Below are 18,782 nucleotides of genomic sequence, written 5' to 3'. Positions count from 1 at the left end.
GATGTAGCGAACTTCCTTTACAGCAACACGGGGGATTTATTAGAACTGCAGTTTATTCCCTTCTCCTGATGCATGTGCTGCTGGCTTCTGCTGTGAGAGGTCTCATTGTACCGTGTAGTTCAAAAAATCCTGTTCTGCAGCGTGCTTCAGAAGCAAGGCTTTCGTAAAGCCAGTTCAGTTCCACTGGCAGCGGGCAAAAGTAGACACAGAAACAATACGGGAAAGCAGAGACAGCTAGCAAATTGTATTTCTGGAAAACAATCACTGACAGCCCCTTTTTAAATTGAACCAAGTACTTCAGCATAGACAAAAAGCAAAAACACATCTATGAATTATGACCAACTGAAGAAAAATATGGTTCCAGATTGTATTCAGAAGAAATATTTCTTTGTCTGGACTTGAGAAAGAACAAAAAGAAAAGTGTGCATTAATTCAGTCCGCAACGCTATTACTTAAAACTATAGCATATCAACAAATTTGAAATGAGAGCCTTAGGTCTGATGTACAAATTTCACAGCCTGTCACATTCAGCACACGCAAGCCTAAACTTCTAGCACCATCCTCAGACTGCGCTTAGCCGCTGTAGGATCCTCATGTTCTGAAGAAACACCAGAAAAAGACTCCTGCTCAAATATGAACCTGTACTTATTTTCTGCTTTTCTTAGTGGGCACATCAAAGCAAATGGGTTTTGACATATACAAACAAATTAACTTAGTTACAAGTACCAAAGCAATTGCTCCTCCCTGAAAAAACTACTCTCATTTGTTCCTGTGAAACACATAACCTCGGTTCTCATATTGCACTGTTAATATTAATTTTCCATATACTACTTAAACACTTTTAGATATCACGGTGACAGTACTTTTAACATACCTCTGACAACCTTCACAACTTCACTTCATCCATGCACACAATAAACAGTTTAAGAACACTGTAAAACTGGCTACTGAATGACTATTTGCAAGCTGAAAAGATACCAAGAACAAAGCCATATTCTAGGGTAGTATGTCTCTTTTCTTGCAGAACGATAGCAAAAGACAATTTCTGTCCCTAAGAACAGCTAAAAAATCTTCCTGTTTCCGCTGTTCAAAGTTTTCACCTTCTTAAGCAGAAGGAAGGAGGTTAACAGCAAGATCCCTGTATGGGAGAATTTAGACCGTGCACTGACTGCTTATCTGAGGTATAACGTTTCCATTAATCGCTCAGATTGCAGCCAATAACCAAGCAGCACATACTCTCGAATGCCAGAATACTGAAAGGCTCAAGGTGAATCACTTTGTTCCAGGATTGTGCTCAATCTTGGCACCAAATTCATAAAGAAGCTTATCTTTAAGACCTGCAAAGCTCTGTGACATTCAGTGCTAAATCAGGGAACAGCATAACTTTATTTTACAATTGGTGATGCTCAGGAGGCAGCAGTGCTCATGGTCTTCTTCCCTCATCAAGAGAAACAGCGTACCTGTAGCCAGCACTTCATAAACCACTTCGGAAGTAAACACACGAGGAAAATTTAAGACATACATTGCAGGAGTTGGTTTGAAATTAATTAAGCGTATTCTTCTCTGAAATATTTGCAAGCTTTTTGAAGATGACTTTATATGCAAGTCTCTTCAATTCTTGGATTGTACTAAACAAGATATAGCGTGCCACACAAACGCCGCAGGACAGCCACAACAAGGCAACTGTTAGACCAGCAATACAAACAGCTCCCGTGTGAAGCAAAAAGCGTTGCGGACTACGGCATTTCATGTTTCCAAGCTTTCTTTGGGAATAACAGGATGGAATGGAAAATCTGGTTGACTGTGTCTGTCTCCTGGGGTCTCAAATGATGCATTGCAACTTTGGGAGCTAATTACATACACTGCCACATAAGCGTTCTCAAGGTAAGCACCACTATGGAAACTATTCTGAATTCTTAAGCATTTATAGCTGCTGGTATTTGCAGCATCTAGAAAGACAGGCGTGAGGTTACAGTCTTTCAGCAGGTTTCATAGATCACCAGGCTGATTGTTCAAGAAAATTTCAGATTTTTTTAGACTATCCTATGATGTGAAGTGGCAATCTTCTGCAATAGCAATAAAATATAAGCGAACATTTTTGCCAGATTAAGAGTCTCAAGATCTTACTTTTGCTTAACTATTAGCTTTAAGTCCTATGTAAAAGAAAACAGCCACTATAATGGCATCTTGTCCAGGACTCAAAGGAAGGCAAGAAAAACAAACAAAGCAGTTGGTAGGTAAAAGCAAGATGAGCAAAAGCATCAAGAAACATTCAGTGAAGTCTTTGCTACAACTGCTGCTAAGGAAAAGAGGAACATCCAGTCCAACAGGCAGAACACGTGCTTTCTAATCATCTTTAAAGACATTATTTTGAAGACACAGATGTGACTGTAGACTTCAGCCTCTTGCGATGGTGGAATATCTCTTTCCATCTCCCACAAAGAACACGCTAACTTGACTCACTCTAGGAAAGATCTGGTTTTCAACACATTAAAATGACGGAATTTGGAGTGACCACCTTACTTGTGTCACTTTGCTTAAAGACTGCTGAAATACAAATTGGGATGAAAGATTTTCTTTAACTAGCCAAAAAAAAAAGAAAAGAAAAAAAAAAGAGAGAGTGACAAGGGTCTCTTTTCAGAATAGCACTTTTAAAAGTGAGAAGATGTCAATGCCCTTCCAATTCACACAAGCCCACCACATAGGCTTGTATTCTCAGATTCATGCCAAGTTGTTAGTTATAACTACATTTCTATATTTCTTAAAGAGAACATTTCACATTGGGGAAAACTTTAATGTATGTTTGAATTAACAGATATGGTCAAATCAAATGTTAATGTTGCTTTCTATCTGAAAGCTGTGATAAAATCACTGTTCCAAGTTTGTGACAGTCAGTCTGTTTCATCCTAAGCACTTCATGAAGGATTCTGCAAAGTGGGAAAAAACCCACAGGTAGTGATGGAGAGAGCTCTTACTCAAAACCTAATTATCACCTCTGACATCAGCAAAAGTAATGCAGAAATCACTGGCAAAATCAATTCTTGAATAAGTTCTCCCTTCTGTCAAGTTTTCCACAATAAAGAAGTCCCTCTTTAAGCTCTCTATGGTTAGTTTGATTTAGAAGAATAGGGAACAAACTCAGGTTATTGATTCTTACCTTCAGTCCTGTTTTTTCATCATCACTACCATTATTTGTAGATGGTGTTTCATCCCCTTGCCTGGAAACCAAGACAAAATCTTCACTGTTAAGAGTGGATACCGAGTCTGAAGAGACACTGATTTTTCCAACAGAAGCCTTGTCATCCATGACTTAAAAAGGAAGTTCGATTCATGAATGAGATTAAATATGTTATAAACTCCTGAAAAACAAAAATCATAAAAATACTTATATAAAACTTCATGCTAAAATGCTCAAACGTTTCTTTTCAGAAACCTGCTAATCAGTTACAAAAAGTAACACATCTGGACAGTTACAGCTCTTCCGTCAGCGTACACTCACGGTCCTGCTTTGATTTTGCTAAGAAGCACGCTACCATTAGAGCACTGGTTTCCATAGCTCACAAAAGGGAAGTTAATAAATCTTTTTGCAGCGTTTCATGATTATGTCAGGCACCGTTTTCTACACACAGCACAAAACAGGCCCTTGGAACATACACCACGCCTGCTGACAAAGGACTCGTGTTAAGGCCAGAACTATAAAGGCCATTTACTTTCTTCAGATAATCTGTCTGCCTTCACTTACGTTCATGCAAAAATTAATTTTGTAGCTACCAGAGCTCACTGTATGCTGCAGTCACATTCTTTTCCCCCAAAACAAGAGTTAGATCTAATTCTTGATATTTTGTGGTAAGGATGCTCTAAAACCTTGGGACATACAGCATTTTATGAATCTATGCTGAATCTTCTGTACTGTAAGGAACAATAAAAGAAAAGACTTCCAAGAAGCAGGAAGAACAGCGTAGGCTGGATCAGTACTGAGAATCGGAGCCAACAGAGGATTTTAAAAAGCTGGAACTGGCACTGAGAGGCATTTGAAGAAAGGAACAAAAGGTGAAGTTCAGCTGCACACCTTGAACTCTATGGCACAGATTCGCAGAATCCGTGGCTCAAAACAGACTGCCGTGATAAAAATGGGTGATTAGATTTCCCAGAAACGCAAATATACCCTTATCACAACAGCTCGGGTCTTTACATACTCCCAGGCATGATCAAACCCAAGTGCTTTTTCAGCCTCCATTTCTGCCCTCCGCTCGGTGGAGCACCGTCCCAACCCGGCTTCCAACACAACAGCCAACAACGGAGAAACCTGCCACATCCACAGGCGCAGCTCATCGCGTTCCCCCCTGAACCAAGAACAATGCACCGCAAATAGCAAAGCCTGGTTTTATTTCTATCAATACCCGTCTCTCCACAGCCACCAATACGACTTGAAAATCTGCCAGGAGGACAACAATTTTTTTTTGCTCTGGGTTATTTTTAACCTGATTACTTTCCCAACCGAGTCGCTTCATGGTCCTGAAACGTGTTTCACTGGACAACTGAAGCAGTGCGCAAGAGGAAGGATGGATGTGGGTTGTTCATGAGTAACAATATACCTATGATTGTGGGGTTTCGTTTTCAAAAGCATGCAAGATATTTAGATATCCTTTTAAAAAAAAAAACAAAACAAAACATTTTAAGATCCGCTGACTTTCAGTGACAATTACTGGCTGAGAAATTTAGATACTTTGGGAAGTTTTACCCACTGTATGTGTCTATGTGGTATTACTCACAGGTACCTTAAAGGTAGAGCAGAGATCTCATTTTTAAAGATGCTTTTGTTTAAAGAATTCGTATTAAAACGTTTCTACATAAGTTCCTTATTGCACCATCTACTTAATACACAGATCATCTGGAAATAACTAAATCAAATATATTGAAACAAGAATGAAAATAAGCTTCAAACACTTAATATCCCCTTGGCTTTACTGTTTTCATTCAAACAGTGCAAACTCATCTGCCACACTAAGACAGCCTGAGTAGAAGAGCGGGCTTTGATCACAAGCAGCTGTAAAGATCATCTAGGCAAGGATCAATTTAGCAATTTATTTTGGTACAGTGCGTCTGTCTTGAAGTGTTAATTTCACCTATTTCCAAAGTCTTTCGATCTGACACCTTTCACGAACATTAACTTCAATTAAAGAAAAAGCATGCTGTGCTTTTGCACACTCCTTTTTTCAGTAGCGTGGTGTAAACGGACACCACGCTTGCTCCTGGAGCACAGCTGGCTTCGCCTAGCCCCTACAGCAGTTTCACAATGCAGAATTGCAACAGCCGAAGGTCCCGATTAGTCCAACTTTGCCAACCTTGAGCAAAAGTCTTACAGAAATTACACAAGATAAGAGAGCACAGGAAAAGGGACAATGTAGTACAGTACTGTAAGAAGCTTTTGTTTACTAGTGATGTATCAGCAAGCAAGGCTCAATTACCCAACCACGCTGGAACCAGCCACAGAGATTCATCGGATTAATGCTCAAATAGTCGAGGTGCAAAAGCACAGCCTTAAAATACTGAAAATGCTAAAATGTTGCCTGAAATTAACCAAAATTTCCATATTCCCGTACTTTGCTTTGCACGCATTTTATTTCCTCCGTTCCTTGCTATCACTTTGTTCCATGCAGATTACCGCATGGATCATTTTACCTGAATCAGAAAACTCACAATGGCAGAATCAACAACAGAAAGCCTATGAGCTCATTAAAATATGGGCCAGCCTAGAAGGGCACACATCAAAGACCAGCAGAGCAATTAAGTGTGGCAGGCTCATGACTCCTCTGGAATCAAAACGCAATAACAAACGCCAGCGGTGACGGTGCTCTTTAGTAATACCTGCGGCTTGCCTAAGAACTGAAGCTTTCTGCTCTCACAGCTGAGAGAGGCAGGACAAAAGACCCCAGCCAAGTGCAGATCTCAAGTTTTAATGTTTCTCAGAAGCGGCCAATGTCTCATCCCTTACAAGGAAAGAGACTTTGGTTTGTTTCAACATAAATAAAATATGAGCTTATGAATTCAGTGTAGTTTAGTTCCTGACACAAAACTACACCACAATAACGTAGTGTTTGCCTGAAGGTGTCTTTACACCTCTACAGGAGACAGAGTGTCTAGGTAAAACACATACTAAGAGGCAAATTTTTAGCAACATATTTCTTTGCTCACCTGTGTAATTAAATGGGTATCCTGGCCTCTCCTCACACAAAAGACCACTGGAAAAAGCTGCAAAATGAGAAAGGCAACGCGGCTGGCTCTTGGGTCACTGCTTTCAATTCACCTTCACTCTGTGCTTGCTGTTGTTATACAATGCGAGTCCAAGACTCAAACTATCTTTTAAAAAATATTCTTGTTTATCTTTAAAGCAACCAAACAACAGCAGCAACCTACCTTACTCTCTCTATTCAAGCTAACATGCAAAGGTGCAGCAAAGACACCATTTACCATGCTAAAATTTCAAACAACTGCAAAACAAACCTATCGAAGTTGAAGATTAGTTACATAGATTTATAAAATATTTATCCTTTACTTTCCTATCCTCTTCCAAGTATTTGGCACCTGACCTGCAACTTAGGATCAGAATTTTCCTTGTAAGTACCGCCAGAATGAATTTAAAAGAGCTTAACGCAAACAGTATACAAAAAGAGAAAACCAGAAACCCTTCCATTTTACATCTCTGCAAGAAACTGAGGCTTGAATGCCACCTTGAGACACGTGCAACACGTGAAGCAAGGCACCTGTAACTATGGCTGGTCTCACTCCATTTCCAAGGGGCGCCCGTTTTCCAGCCTTTAGAACATCCACAGCCACAGAAAAAGCCAGAGGGTGAGCAGAAAAATCAACGTTTCAGCTGTGAACTTCTTGGACTGTTTAAAACAGCAGTTACCTTTAAGTCAACAGCGGATGTAGTGCCCTTAGCACTGAATTTAGAAGAGAATACAACACAAAATATACTTAAGGTTTGGGTTTTCAGGGCAGAAAAGAGAATAAGCATGAGAACAGGTATGCAAACTGGAGAGGAAAAGAGATTTTTTTTCCCCGTTCATATCTTTCCCAGCTTTTGTACTTCAGCTGCAGTTCCTACAGGGATTCCACAAAGATATACAGTATACCTGATGAAGAATGCACCAGATGTAGAAGAACAATGCAGCAATACTAACTAAATTACTGAAGAATATTCTAATTCAAGAAGCTACCTTGAACGGCAAAGTCAGAAAGCTTGCCATGCAAAATAAATCTATATCCTCTATCCCCTAAAATATAAAACCACTAAGTATAAAGCTAAAAAACATGGAAAAGAAGGAGGTAGCACACAGCCAAGACACTGAGGTGACTGACTCAATGCCAATTGATTCACTGAAAATAACATATTTTCTGTTTCCGTTTCCTCTGGCTTTATGCGTAACCTAAAAATAATATCCAGTACGGTTCAATTTAAACATACAAAGTTCTACTTTCCTCATTTTCATCATTAACATCTTAGTGTGGGTGAAAAGTAGAATTTGTAGCAGAGTTCAGAAGCTTTACAATGTACTCTGCAAAGCTGTTTTATGACAAATAAGCCAGCGTTCTTTAGGATTCTTAGCTCTTCACAGTCTTTGACATCTGTGATTTTTTTTACCTTCACAATTCACATAGTGTACACTTATTGTTTTACAAATACACAGCGAGTCCTGAAAAAAGCCTGGCAAATGCTCCAGCACGATGCCTCCATTACAGGTGGTTGTGCCAGGTGTTTCAGCCTGAGCAGCCTAAGAAATGTAAGAGCAAAAGTGATCTCACACTGACAGACACGTGGGAAAGGAGCTGTGGTTTGACTTCTTCTGAGCACATACACACCGCCTGTATTTTATTGCAGCTTTGGGAAAAAAACATTCGAGAAAGATCAATCACTAGCAACCTTTTTCTTCTCACATATCACATGATTAGTCTGCATAATCGTATGTTTGATCTTTACCCACCTTCCCTTGCAAAACACGTTCTCAAAAGCAACGAGACATATTTTGCACTGAAAATGAAGCAAGAAAGCCAGTGGAATACTGCATATGAACATAAAGATTTAGGATGACTAGAGAGAGTAATTAATAAAAAATAGCAACCACAACACTAACTTTTCTGTTCATTTTAAAACACGCTGACAGCCACAGATGTTCCGACTAACCTCGAGAGCCAGAAAAAACGATACTTATTTGGAGATTTGCCTCAAATTTCACCACCCGCCCCTTCTCAAGAGCAGAGAAGCGCAAATCTGGGGAAGCTGAGTGAATCATTGGCCACTGCATGCAAAACCAGCAATCAGACAAAACACAAGAGTTAAGGTAACACGATCTTTGTTAACAATCCTTAACAGATTCATAGTTATTGCCAACATAACTTTGCTTTTAATCTTAATTTGAACTATCTGCTCAGAGGACAAAACTCTAATTTTAGGCTCTTGTAATAAGCAAATTGTCCAACCCCAGAAACATGCGGCAGGTCCTGGGAAACTGTGGTTAATAAAAGAAATGCTGACACTGCCTTAGCTAGCCCATCACAGGAATGTCGCTGGAATGAATTAACTACGAACGGCTGGCTCATCCGCGCTCCGCGGCCGACGCTCCATCAGCATCAGGCACATCCACGCGCTGTCTGCACGGGGGAGCCGGGAGGTGCAGGACACAACACGGGCTGGAGGCTGGGATCAAGGCAGTGCAGCCAGAGGCTAAACGAACTCTGAACTGGATGCTCTATATACTTCTGGAGTTCCTCTCTCATTAGGATTCAAACAGAAACAGAGAGTTATGCTCACCAGACAAACATAGCGCTTTAAAAATACGCTGTGAAAGAACCGAAAAGAGGAGAGTTGCATTCGGTGCACGCTACTAAAAGCTGCCTGCACTTGGACTTCGAAAACGAAAGGAAACCCCTACGCCAAGCTCCATTTGTTAATTTGTTTACCGTGTACACAAGACTAAGTTTGCTCAGGTCCTTGACCTTTTGCTGTTATGTAGAGACCTTTAAAGAGAATACAGTGTTTCTGTAATTTAATCAGCAATAGGGAAGTCCATGCAGTTATGCATTTTCTAATAAAGTAGCCAAAAATCTCAGAAATCCCATCAAGTTGTGCTTTAACAAAACCCGTAAGTAGAATAAAATTGGGAGTATCGATCAAGCTATATCTGTATAACAATACAGGCAAGCAGTACCTGATCTCCCACTTGTATTTAAGACATAACGTGATCTCTTCCCTCTCTCCAAACCTCTCCTGAGTATTTTTTCTCCTTCTCGTCCTCTCCCCTAAAATGCCTTGAACAGACAAAAACCACAAAGTCTACTGCTACCGGTTCGACTTTCACTTAATTTTTGCTGATGTGTGCTTTAAACCAACTCAGCACACTCCCCTTGTTTATACTTAATTTTCACCCCTGACCGACACTACCAGCCCTTTAACGTTATCTTCTGGGGAGGTTTTAAGTGAAACAAACGCGTCCTTGCCAACAGGATGGAACAAAACCCGAGAGGAACGGCGAGGTTGCGGCACATAAACCAAATACAGGCGTCTGGGCGCGATGAAGTGCCGCAGTTTAGGATTCACCTGGAAGCAACAGGCAACAAGCGGCGGGGCCCGGCCACGGGGAGGGAAGGCGGGCCGCCCGGCCGGTGAACCGGCCTCGGTCCCCACGGGGCCCAGGCAGCCCGGGACGGGACGGCCCCGCCGCGGCAGCGAAACCCGGCGCCTTGCGGAGGGGCCCGGGAGCACCGGCGGGTTTCCAGGCTGGGGGGGGGCTGGAGCGGCCAGGCGGCTCCCCGCCGCCCCGCACCCGGGACCGGGGGGGCGAGCGCGGACGGGCCCAGCCCGGCGCCCCCCGCCCGCCCCGGGGACCCGACGGCGCCCGGCCCTGTGCGAGCCGGGGCGGCCTCACGGCCCCGCTCCCGCCGCCACCCGCGCCCGCTGCCGGGCGGCTCCGCGCCGAGGCCGCGGCCCCCGGCGGGCGGAGGGGAGAGAGGGCGGGAGGGCACCGAGACACGGCCCGCGGGACAGGGAAGGGACGCGCCGGTAACGGGGCGGGGAGGGCCCCCGGCTGCCGCACGCCTCTCGCCGGTCAGGGGCGGGGAGCGGCGGCGGGGGCAGCGCCCGCACGCACCTGGCAGGGGCCGCCGGCGGGAGAGGGGCGGCCCGAGGGCGGAGGGAGGGGGCGGGCGAGCCCCCGCCGGCAGCGCTGAGCCCCACCTACCCCGGCCGCCGCCGCCGCCGCCGCCTCCCGGTGCCGGGCCTGGGCCGCCGCTGCCGCCCACCACGTGACCGGGCGGAGGCGGGGCCCCGGCGGGCGCTTCCGGGTGCGGGGCGGAGGGCGCGGGAGCGCTTCCGGCGGCCGAACAATGCGGTTCCGAGTCGCCGTCCTGGGCTGCGGCGGCGGCTGTAGGTCCCGGCGGGCTGGCGGGGCGCGGGCGGCGGCCCCGGAGCCGGGTCCGGAGCGGGCCGCGGCTCCCGCTCCCCCCGCCGCCAGCGCTGCCGCGGGCCGGGTCCGGCGGGCGGCTCGGCCCGGCCGGGGGCGCGGCGGGTCGCGGGGCCGCCCGGGGGGCGCGGCTGGCGGCCGGGCCCGGCCCGGCGCTGGGGCGGCGCGGCCCCAGGCCCGGGCGGCGGCTCACGGCGGCTCTCCTCCCCTCTCTAGGTCCGTAGCCGGAGGCCGCGGCGTGCGCTGCGGTAGGAGCGGCCGCGGGTGCCAGCGGGGGGACGCGGCCCGGCGCTACAGGTACCCGCCCTCCCCTCCCCTCGGCGGCCGGTGCGGGCGGCGGGGCCGGGCCGGTGCGGGCGGGTAGCGCTGCCCTCTGCTTCCGAAGAGGACTCGGCCCTCGGGTGCTCTGTTGCAGAGCTGCGCGGGCTCCCGGCCGGGCTGTCCCGGAGCTGCGTCTTCCCCGTTACCGGGCAGAAGGCGCCGAGGCGCCGGTGGCCGTCCGCCGCCGGTAAAGGCCGAGGAAGGACCCGCTTCCGAGGGCGTGCTGCTCGGCCCGCAGGGCCGCGGCTAAGCAGGAGCCCGGCTCGGGCTGCCACCCGCCCGAGGGACGGGGCTGGGGCTTCACTTGACGGCTCCACTTTCCTCGGAGAGCGGTGGTAGTGGAAACCGAGCGTGTGCCCAGGCAAGTTGCCCCTCTTCTGTTTCCAGTGTCTCACGGTGCGACTCTTGTAACCTGCCTGAGGAACGCTGAGCGGCTGGAACGGTTGTGCCTGGGCAACAGCACGATAGAGCGTTACCTTGGCACGGGCGCTGTAACTGCAGTTCTATTGCAGTACCCCAAGGTGGGAAAAACGGGCTCAGAAGTGGACTTCCTTCATCGCTTCCAAGAGAAAACACAAAAAGAAACAGTTCGATAATGCTGAAATTCACTGAAGATACTTCATGATAATCTGTTGCTACTGTTTATGTTTGCCAGAGGCCATTGCCTCATAAAATTAAACTTTTTGCCCTAGAAATGGGGATGAGTCAGGCAGCACCGGAGGCAGGATGACTAAGAGACTGTGGCGGCTCTACTTTCTGTAGATTCAGCAGAACTGGTTGTACTGCGGAGCAGTGCTGCCCCTGCTTCCGAACTTCCCGTGGTCCCTTGTTTCTGAAGGCTTCTGAGATCCTTTTGTAACTTTCGCGCGCCGTACGCTGGAAGATACACTTGATGGGCTGGAGTAGTGAGGAGGTCACGTCTCCGGATGATGTCTGATCAGCAAATTGAGACAACCCTAGTTATCAACAGATGCTTCTAAAAACGTTCTTCTCTGAACCCTTGTCTTGTGCATTCATTCATTTACAGCAGGCGTGACTCCATTCCTGTTGTGTACGCTGAGCTGGTATTTCGTGCCCCAAGAGAGCAGTATCTGCTTTTATCTATAAACTTCAAAGCTTCCTTTCAAGCTTTACGTGGCGTTTGTAATAGTTGTGAGGTGCAAGTTTTGCTTTGTTTTGTTCTTTTATCTCACCAAATCTTGCATCATTTAGTCTCCTGTGATTTCTTCACTTCCTGCAATCCCAGTTTGCTGGCAGGACTGCACGAACAGTGTTTCATTGAGAATCAGTGTAGTCATAAATTCTTAAAAGAACTGTTGAAAGACAAAAGATTGATACTTGTTTTATGGAAGAGCCACTGTTCTTCATTCCACATCCTATCAAACAAGAACAAACTTCCTAGAGGAGTGATCTTCCAAAGAAGAAGACAAGAAACAAGACTTCCCCAGGTATTCAAAACAGGGAGCCCAGAAGGCGTGATTTATATAACGAGGCGCCATACGGAAGACTTTTTTCTGTGATCTTTTTAAAAAAAAACAAAACAAAACAACACAGCAAACCAACCCCCGCAAAACAACTTAAAAGACAGTCTAAACCGATGCGTTAAACCCCGTGCTGCAGATATCACAAAGCTTGCGTAGTCCTTCCTGCTGAAAGACTGTGGAAACTACGGTTACTTCCAGAGAGACAACGTGTCCCATATCAATATATACGATAATATTCCTGCAAGTTGTGGAGTGTCCTAGAGAAACTGCAGCCATTGTTCTTAGACTGTAACTCTTACGAGCAGTGTATGATAGATGCAGAAGGTTAAAGAGGGATGTTTGTGTCTGGTAGGCGCCAGGTTTTGTCTTGCCTTGAATTCATTTGTTATGAAAGCTATTTAGGCGTTAAAGAAAATTGAGAACCAAAAGCTAAAGGAACATCATTGTTATTTAGTAAAGACAAAATCTCTGAGGAGTTTTAATGTGGAAGCAAAGCTTAACAAGAGCTAAGGCTGCTAAAAATACTTCTGTGGTTTCCCTTTAAATTCCAGACAAGTAGTGTGGAAAACATCTTAACTCTTTTGGATGCTGCTTCAGGAGAATTTCTGTCAGATCACTTCTACTTTATATTCAAACTGCACTAAATTAAAGAAAGGTAAAAGATATTGTAATGTGAGGTACAAACTTGTTTTTTGGTTTTGTTTTTTTACTTCTAACTTGTAATGGACTTGAGTATTTATCTAGGATAAAACATAACATCTGATTAAACACACGCTTTATATTATTACTTTAGACCCTTCTAACTTGCATTCTAGGAAACAAAAAAGTTCTCACTTTTTTTTTCTTGCTGCTTTTCTTTAGGTGTGCCAAAATGTCAGAAAGATCAGATATTCTTCACTTCAAGTTTGACAGTTATGGGGATTCGATGTTACAGAAAATGAACAAACTGAGGGAAGAGAACAAATTTTGTGATGTCGTGGTCCACATAGATGACGTTGAAGTTCATGGGCATAAAATTGTATTTGCTGCTGGCTCTCCCTTTTTAAGAGATCAGTTCTTACTAAATGACTCCAGAGATGTAAAAATCTCTATACTGCAGAGTTCGGAAGTGGGGAGGCAGCTGCTTCTGTCCTGTTACAGTGGCGTTCTGGAGTTTCCTGAAATGGAACTGGTAAACTACTTGACTGCCGCAAGCTTTCTGCAGATGAGCCACATTGTTGAACGATGTACGCAGGCCCTCTGGAAGTTTATAAAACCGAAGCAGCCGTTGGAGAGCAAGGAGTGCGAACAGCAAAGTGACTCCTCTGAGCTGAAGGACCATCAAGGAGACGACGACTCTCTGCAGCAAGATTCACCTTGTATTCAGCCTTCAGAAGACAGCATGGACATGGAGGATAGTGACATTCAGATCATCAAGGTGGAGTCCATTGGGGAGGTAACAGAAGTTAGGAATAAGAAGGATCAGAACCAGTTTATTTCTTCTGAACAAACTGCACTGCATTCCTCAGAGCCTCAACACTTTCTTATCAACTCCACTGTTGAAAACCGAGCAAGTGAAATAGAGCAAAACCACCTCCACAACTATGCCCTTTCCTATGCTGGCAGCGATAACATCATTCTGGCCTCTAAAGATATGTTTGGGCCTAACAACCGAGGTATAGACAAAGGCCTCCAGTGGCACCATCAGTGTCCAAAGTGCACGAGAGTATTTCGGCATCTGGAAAACTATGCTAATCACTTAAAGATGCATAAACTATTTATGTGTCTACTCTGTGGCAAGACATTCACTCAGAAAGGCAATCTCCACCGGCACATGAGAGTGCACGCAGGCATCAAACCATTCCAATGTAAGATATGTGGGAAAACGTTCTCTCAGAAATGTTCCTTACAGGACCATCTCAACCTGCACAGTGGGGACAAGCCCCATAAGTGCAACTACTGTGACATGGTTTTTGCGCATAAACCCGTTCTGAGGAAACATCTTAAACAGCTACACGGTAAAAATAGCTTTGACAATGCCAATGAAAGAAACGTTCAAGACATAACAGTGGACTTCGATTCATTCACATGTAGCGCTGCTACAGACAGTAAGGTCTGTCAGCAAGCTGATGCAAGCCAGGTACTGGATGCAGGGAAGCTGCCTCAGGCTGTGCTCAGTTTAAGAAATGATAGTACCTGCGTCAATTAAGCAATTGACAACAGCCCTTTGTAGGGGTCGTGACTGAGAGGAGCAAACAGTTGGTTTGGGCTCTTACCTCAACTAGTGGTATGCCCTGAAAGGCTACGGATGGATGGATGGATGGATGGATGGCAGGTTGGATTGCAAAACCTGGCAGGTCTTCAGCCATCGTTCTTAGTCTTACTTGATATTTTCTGTGAATAGCAATCTTCCTTCAGGTTTCTGTCTGTGTCTCTACTGTGGATTATGGGGTTAATTGTTTCATTTCTCTCTGATTAGGAGACTCAAGACTAACACCTTTTGAAAGACTGTTGCTGTGGGCTGCAAGTAAACCACCTGCTGTACAGTTAGAGGCCTCTCTGCGTCTGGGCAGATGGAGGAAAGAGCAAAGAGGACAAGTCTGTGAGATAACCCGATTTTTTTTTTTAAAGCACTGGATAACTGAAAGCACTCCATATAGTTAAATTTAAATGTACCTCTTAAAATTGTCTTTCTCTGATCTTACCCCTAGACCCCTGCAGTTGAAATGAAGTACTTTTGTGTCACTTTTTTGCCCTTTCTAAATTCTGCTGCCAGTCAACGCTATCTTAAAAGCTCTCAGGGTTTTTAACCTCGGCATGCATTCTGAAAAGATAAAACCCTAAATGATTTGGCAGGGCTAGCTGATCATTGCCTAGAACTCTTCAAAATGAGAATGAATTGCAGCTCTGGAATGTGAGAGGCTGGTGCCTGGAGTGCAAGTATGACCTATTTCTTACGCTGTCATACCTAGGATTTTTAAAGGGCACCTACCAGTGTATGTAGAGACAAGCTAAACACTTCAAAACTAAAAGTTATTATCCATCTCCCATAAATTTTGCATCACATAAGCCACAACCATTGTTGGTTTTAGAGCAAAGCTGGAGTGGAGAAATACTGCTTTTTGACACTGTGAAAAGACTCTGTTTCAAAAGCTGCAATGAATAACTCCATGCTTTTCCTTTTTTTTTTTCTTCCCCCATCCTGTCCCTTAGTTCTCGTGTCTCTCTCCTTGATATCTAATATGGGCCACATGCCAGTTAACTTCAAAAAAGAAACAAAAATACCTGCCATAAGAACATTAACAACATAAAGTTTTCTGATTTCTTGGACATTCAAAGAATACCTTTTTTTTTTTTTTTAAAGTGACCTGCACAGTTCTTGACCATTAGTGTTTTACAGAGCCTAGGATGAGGTATAGGTAGCACAATTTCCATAGGCTAATGTATCAGCTATTGACTGTACTCAGCAATACCTCTCGTATACCGCCTTAAACATCAAATGTAGCGGGAATGGCATGTTAATTGGGATTTTGGGATTATACCGTACTGCTTCTCAAAAGTGCCGTGGAATTATCCGCATCCCAATCAGGCTGAAAGAAACTAATTTATCTGAGGAACACCATTCCCAGTAGAACAGCACTCTTATTATGTTGAAGTGTAGCATAGACTAATAATTGAGTGGCTGATCCTTGGTAGAGAACTGCTCTTTGTGTTTGGAGTAAGTATTTCTTCCAATGCAGCTCTTTTCCACAAGGTTTGCCACGAGGCTGAGATTATGCTTCCTACCTAAAAGTAGTACTGTTTTTGTGTTTGAATGAGGGGGTGGGGGCGAAAGGCTGCTATTGTGTGGTTAAAAATGCTAAACAGGTATGACCAAAGGTGTGTTAGAGCAAAAAACGTTTTGTATGTAATTATCAAAAGTTGGTCTTGATCTTCAGATATGTGTGTCTAGAAGCCAGGATTTCCTTATGCAGATGTTACACTGATGGACGATAAAAAGCGTTAATCTTGCAGAATGTTTTCAGAAATCCACATACTTTCAAGTAGAAAAGCAAGGTGATTCTGTGAATCAGTTTTTGCAATTGAGTTTTTAAACTACTGTACTTGACTGTTACATGAACTGTTACATGGACAGCTATGAAGTAAGCAATGGAAACGGAGTCAGGGCATTGCATCTTTCAAGTTGTAGCAAATATATTTAGGCCTCAAATCTAACTATTTGGAACTTTTTAAAATTACTGTTCAGGTTCCTGGGGCAGAAAATAGGTTTGCATGGGAAGAAAAACTGTTTTTCCTCTTAAAGCAACCTGCTTTCATAATCGTTTTGAGCTAAAACTGACCGTGACGGTTGCATCTGACACTTGGATTCTGTCTTCAGGCAGAATCTTCTGTGTCGTTGAAACATTTTCATGACATATTATTCACTATATGGAAATAAATTATAGCGCTAACGTCAAAACGAAGATAGACATGGAGAATAAGAGCTTGCAGAGGCAGGTCAACATGCCGTAAGGGACTAGTGAACAATCTAACCAGATATGAATATGGACACGGTAAAGAAAATGGTCTTCTGCCAAAGAAAGGAATAAAACTGTACGAATGCTAGAAAAAAGTGGCAGCAAAATGGACAGTATTGAAAGCTTTGTCTATCTGGGAAGGTTTTTTCTGTGGAATCATGAAGCTGTAATGTTACTGCAAGGAGAATACAGCTTGTTGAAGTAGCCGTGGGTGACCTGAAGCTCATATGAAGAGACAAGGGGTTTCCTAAGAAATAAAAACGTGATTTGGTCAAGATATATAGGTCTTCAGTCCACCCTGTGCTGTGGTGGTGTCAACGTCTGAGAAGGCCGAGACTGCTGGCCGTTCAGTTAAAAGGCTGCTTGGGGTCATTCGGTGAGACTGTGGCAGAAATAAATAGGAAAAAGACGACCTGCAGAAGCCTGCTTCGTCAATGAAAATGGACGCATCTGATGGATGAAAAGTGACTTCTTACTAATGTCTGTGCTTTTGGCCTGGCAAAAGGGTGCAGACCAAAAGATTTATGCAGGAGACAGAAACGCTGGGGATCTAAGGGCAATATGCTGACGGCACGGTGCAGAGTGCACTGGTGGTAGAGTTCATCTAAGATTTGCCCCTATATGGAACAGACAAGTGAAGAGTATAGAAGAGGCATTAGAAAAGAAAAATCTGGCTAATGCTTCTTCTCTGAATTACAGATTAAAATGGAGTGAGAATTATTATAAATGGAATATACAGAGGCAGCTCGATTATAGAATAAGATGAACTTAATTGTCCGTGTATGTAAAATGTTGTCTTCATTGCAATGTTCCAATTAGTGAAAGACTAGATCCATTGGTTGTTGCTACTGATGCTGCGTATTCAGACGAGGACTATGGCAGTTATCATAATCTGTGTGTTAATGTGTAGAATACTATTTGCTGGTAAGTGGATAGTCTCACAACTTCATGTGCTGTACAACTTCCTGCGTATCCTAAAAATAACTGAAGTCTATTACAAAAATATTTTAATAACTCCTTGAATATATTAGGACTTTTTTTATGTTGGCATTTTATTTATTTTTTTTTTTAATATAGGAGAAGAAAATCTTAGAACTCTTAGGTTTACCAGAGGTTTAGGCTCACCACTTTTCCGAGTGGTGGTAGCTCGTGTAGCACGCGTTCTTGCAGCATATGGTGCAGCTGCACAGCCTCCTGTATAGATCAGGGATGAGTCTTTCCTTAATTTATTTTTCCTTTAGAAGACATGTTTTGCAAGTTAGTAACTGATAAAACTGAAGTGTCAGTCTTTTTCTCCCGTAGCTTTTTGGCAAAACTTAGATAGCTGCTGCTGAACCTTTGTCGAAATAACTTAAAAATTAATTGTGTGGGGTTGATTTTGGTTCTGGAGTCATTGGGAGGAGGAAAGGCGAGGAAGGAGCATCAAAATGTGATACATGTTGAAACTGTTGAGAGAATTCTGAAGTCATGTTAAATCTTGATTATTTTTTTTTTTTTTTTTTTAAAAACAAGGGGGGGGACATAGTCATCCCTCCTGACTGGGTAAGGGTTGAGGAGGCAGAATGGACGTTTTTGCTTTGAGATTGTATAATGGACGGACTGAGCATTAGCTACCTCTTCAGTGACTGGGCAAAAGTCTTAGCCTAAGCGTTATTACCAAAGCAGGCGGGTCAGCGGCTGTCGGAGCGGCTTCCTCCCGGCTCGGGGCCCGGGACGGCGGCCGGGGAGAAGCAGCCGCCGGCGGCGGCGCGGGGGGCCGGCGGTGCCCGTTCCCTCGGCGTGTTCTCGCCGGCGGGGCGGGGGGGGCCCCGGGCAGCTGCTCTCCAGATGCCTTACGGGGGCGGCGCCCCGGGGCCGATACCTTGCTACCTCTACCGGGCGTCGGCGAGGCGCGCCCCGTTGTCGGAGCGGTGCGGTGTCCCCCGGCGGCAGCCGCTGTAGCAGTGCCAAGTCTTCTAATAAACGTGCTGCTAACTCTGTCTCCCGCCGCCTCTCATTTCCCGCCGCGGTAACGGCGC

At 44.7% G+C, this 18,782-nt stretch overlaps 2 protein-coding genes across 11 annotated transcripts in view; one reads left to right on the top strand and one right to left on the bottom strand.

The window, feature by feature from the left end:
* Positions 1 to 10,324, bottom strand: part of RABGAP1 (RAB GTPase activating protein 1) — a 75,470-nt gene extending 65,146 nt beyond the window's left edge. Inside the window, exons 1-2 of one of the 5 annotated variants that reach the window (XM_087753485.1) lie at positions 10,242 to 10,324; positions 3,158 to 3,359 (exon numbers count right to left, since the gene is read on the bottom strand). In XM_087753485.1, coding sequence (XP_087609611.1) covers positions 3,158 to 3,307 — 150 coding nt within the window. In that variant the 5' untranslated portion in view covers positions 3,308 to 3,359; positions 10,242 to 10,324. Of the gene's footprint in view, positions 1 to 3,157; positions 3,360 to 9,601; positions 9,623 to 10,151 lie in introns of those variants that run through there. The other 4 variants (XM_087753486.1, XM_087753487.1, XM_087753488.1 and 1 more) reach the window with 4 other exon arrangements.
* Positions 10,325 to 10,337: 13 nt separating this feature from the next.
* Positions 10,338 to 18,745, top strand: ZBTB26 (zinc finger and BTB domain containing 26). 6 transcript variants are annotated; one of them, XM_087753481.1, is made up of 4 exons: positions 10,338 to 10,426; positions 10,680 to 10,760; positions 12,820 to 12,923; positions 13,130 to 18,745. In XM_087753481.1, exon 4 carries the CDS (start codon positions 13,140 to 13,142, stop codon positions 14,454 to 14,456), a length of 1,317 nt encoding a protein of 438 aa, XP_087609607.1. In that variant the 5' UTR covers positions 10,338 to 10,426; positions 10,680 to 10,760; positions 12,820 to 12,923; positions 13,130 to 13,139; the 3' UTR covers positions 14,457 to 18,745. The 6 variants fall into 6 exon arrangements, 5 of the variants coding, with proteins under 5 accessions (XP_087609607.1, XP_087609609.1, XP_087609608.1 ...); XM_087753483.1 differs by lacking the exon at positions 12,820 to 12,923 and having other exon boundaries at positions 10,344 to 10,426; positions 13,130 to 13,703; positions 14,727 to 18,745; XM_087753482.1 differs by lacking the exon at positions 12,820 to 12,923 and having other exon boundaries at positions 10,344 to 10,426; positions 13,130 to 14,387; positions 14,727 to 18,745.
* The last annotated feature ends 37 nt before the right edge of the window (positions 18,746 to 18,782 follow it).

This window comes from Nipponia nippon, unplaced genomic scaffold, assembly GCF_047370975.1.
Source record: "Nipponia nippon isolate SJK-2023a ecotype South Korea unplaced genomic scaffold, ASM4737097v1 scaffold_16, whole genome shotgun sequence".
NCBI classification, from domain to species: Eukaryota; Metazoa; Chordata; class Aves; order Pelecaniformes; family Threskiornithidae; genus Nipponia; species Nipponia nippon.
This window is presented reverse-complemented; position numbering and strand designations above follow the sequence as displayed.

What these genes read in the sequence shown, in the direction of transcription:
- ZBTB26 (XM_087753478.1), top strand. Translation starts at nt 10,387, where the DNA reads ATGCGGTTCCGAGTCGCCGTCCTGGGCTGCGGCGGCGGCTGTAGGTCC. An exon ending in GACGCGGCCCGGCGCTACAG is followed by an intron (nt 10,761 to 13,129) that starts GTACCCGCCCTC and finishes GCTTTTCTTTAG; the next exon opens with GTGTGCCAAAATGTCAGAAA.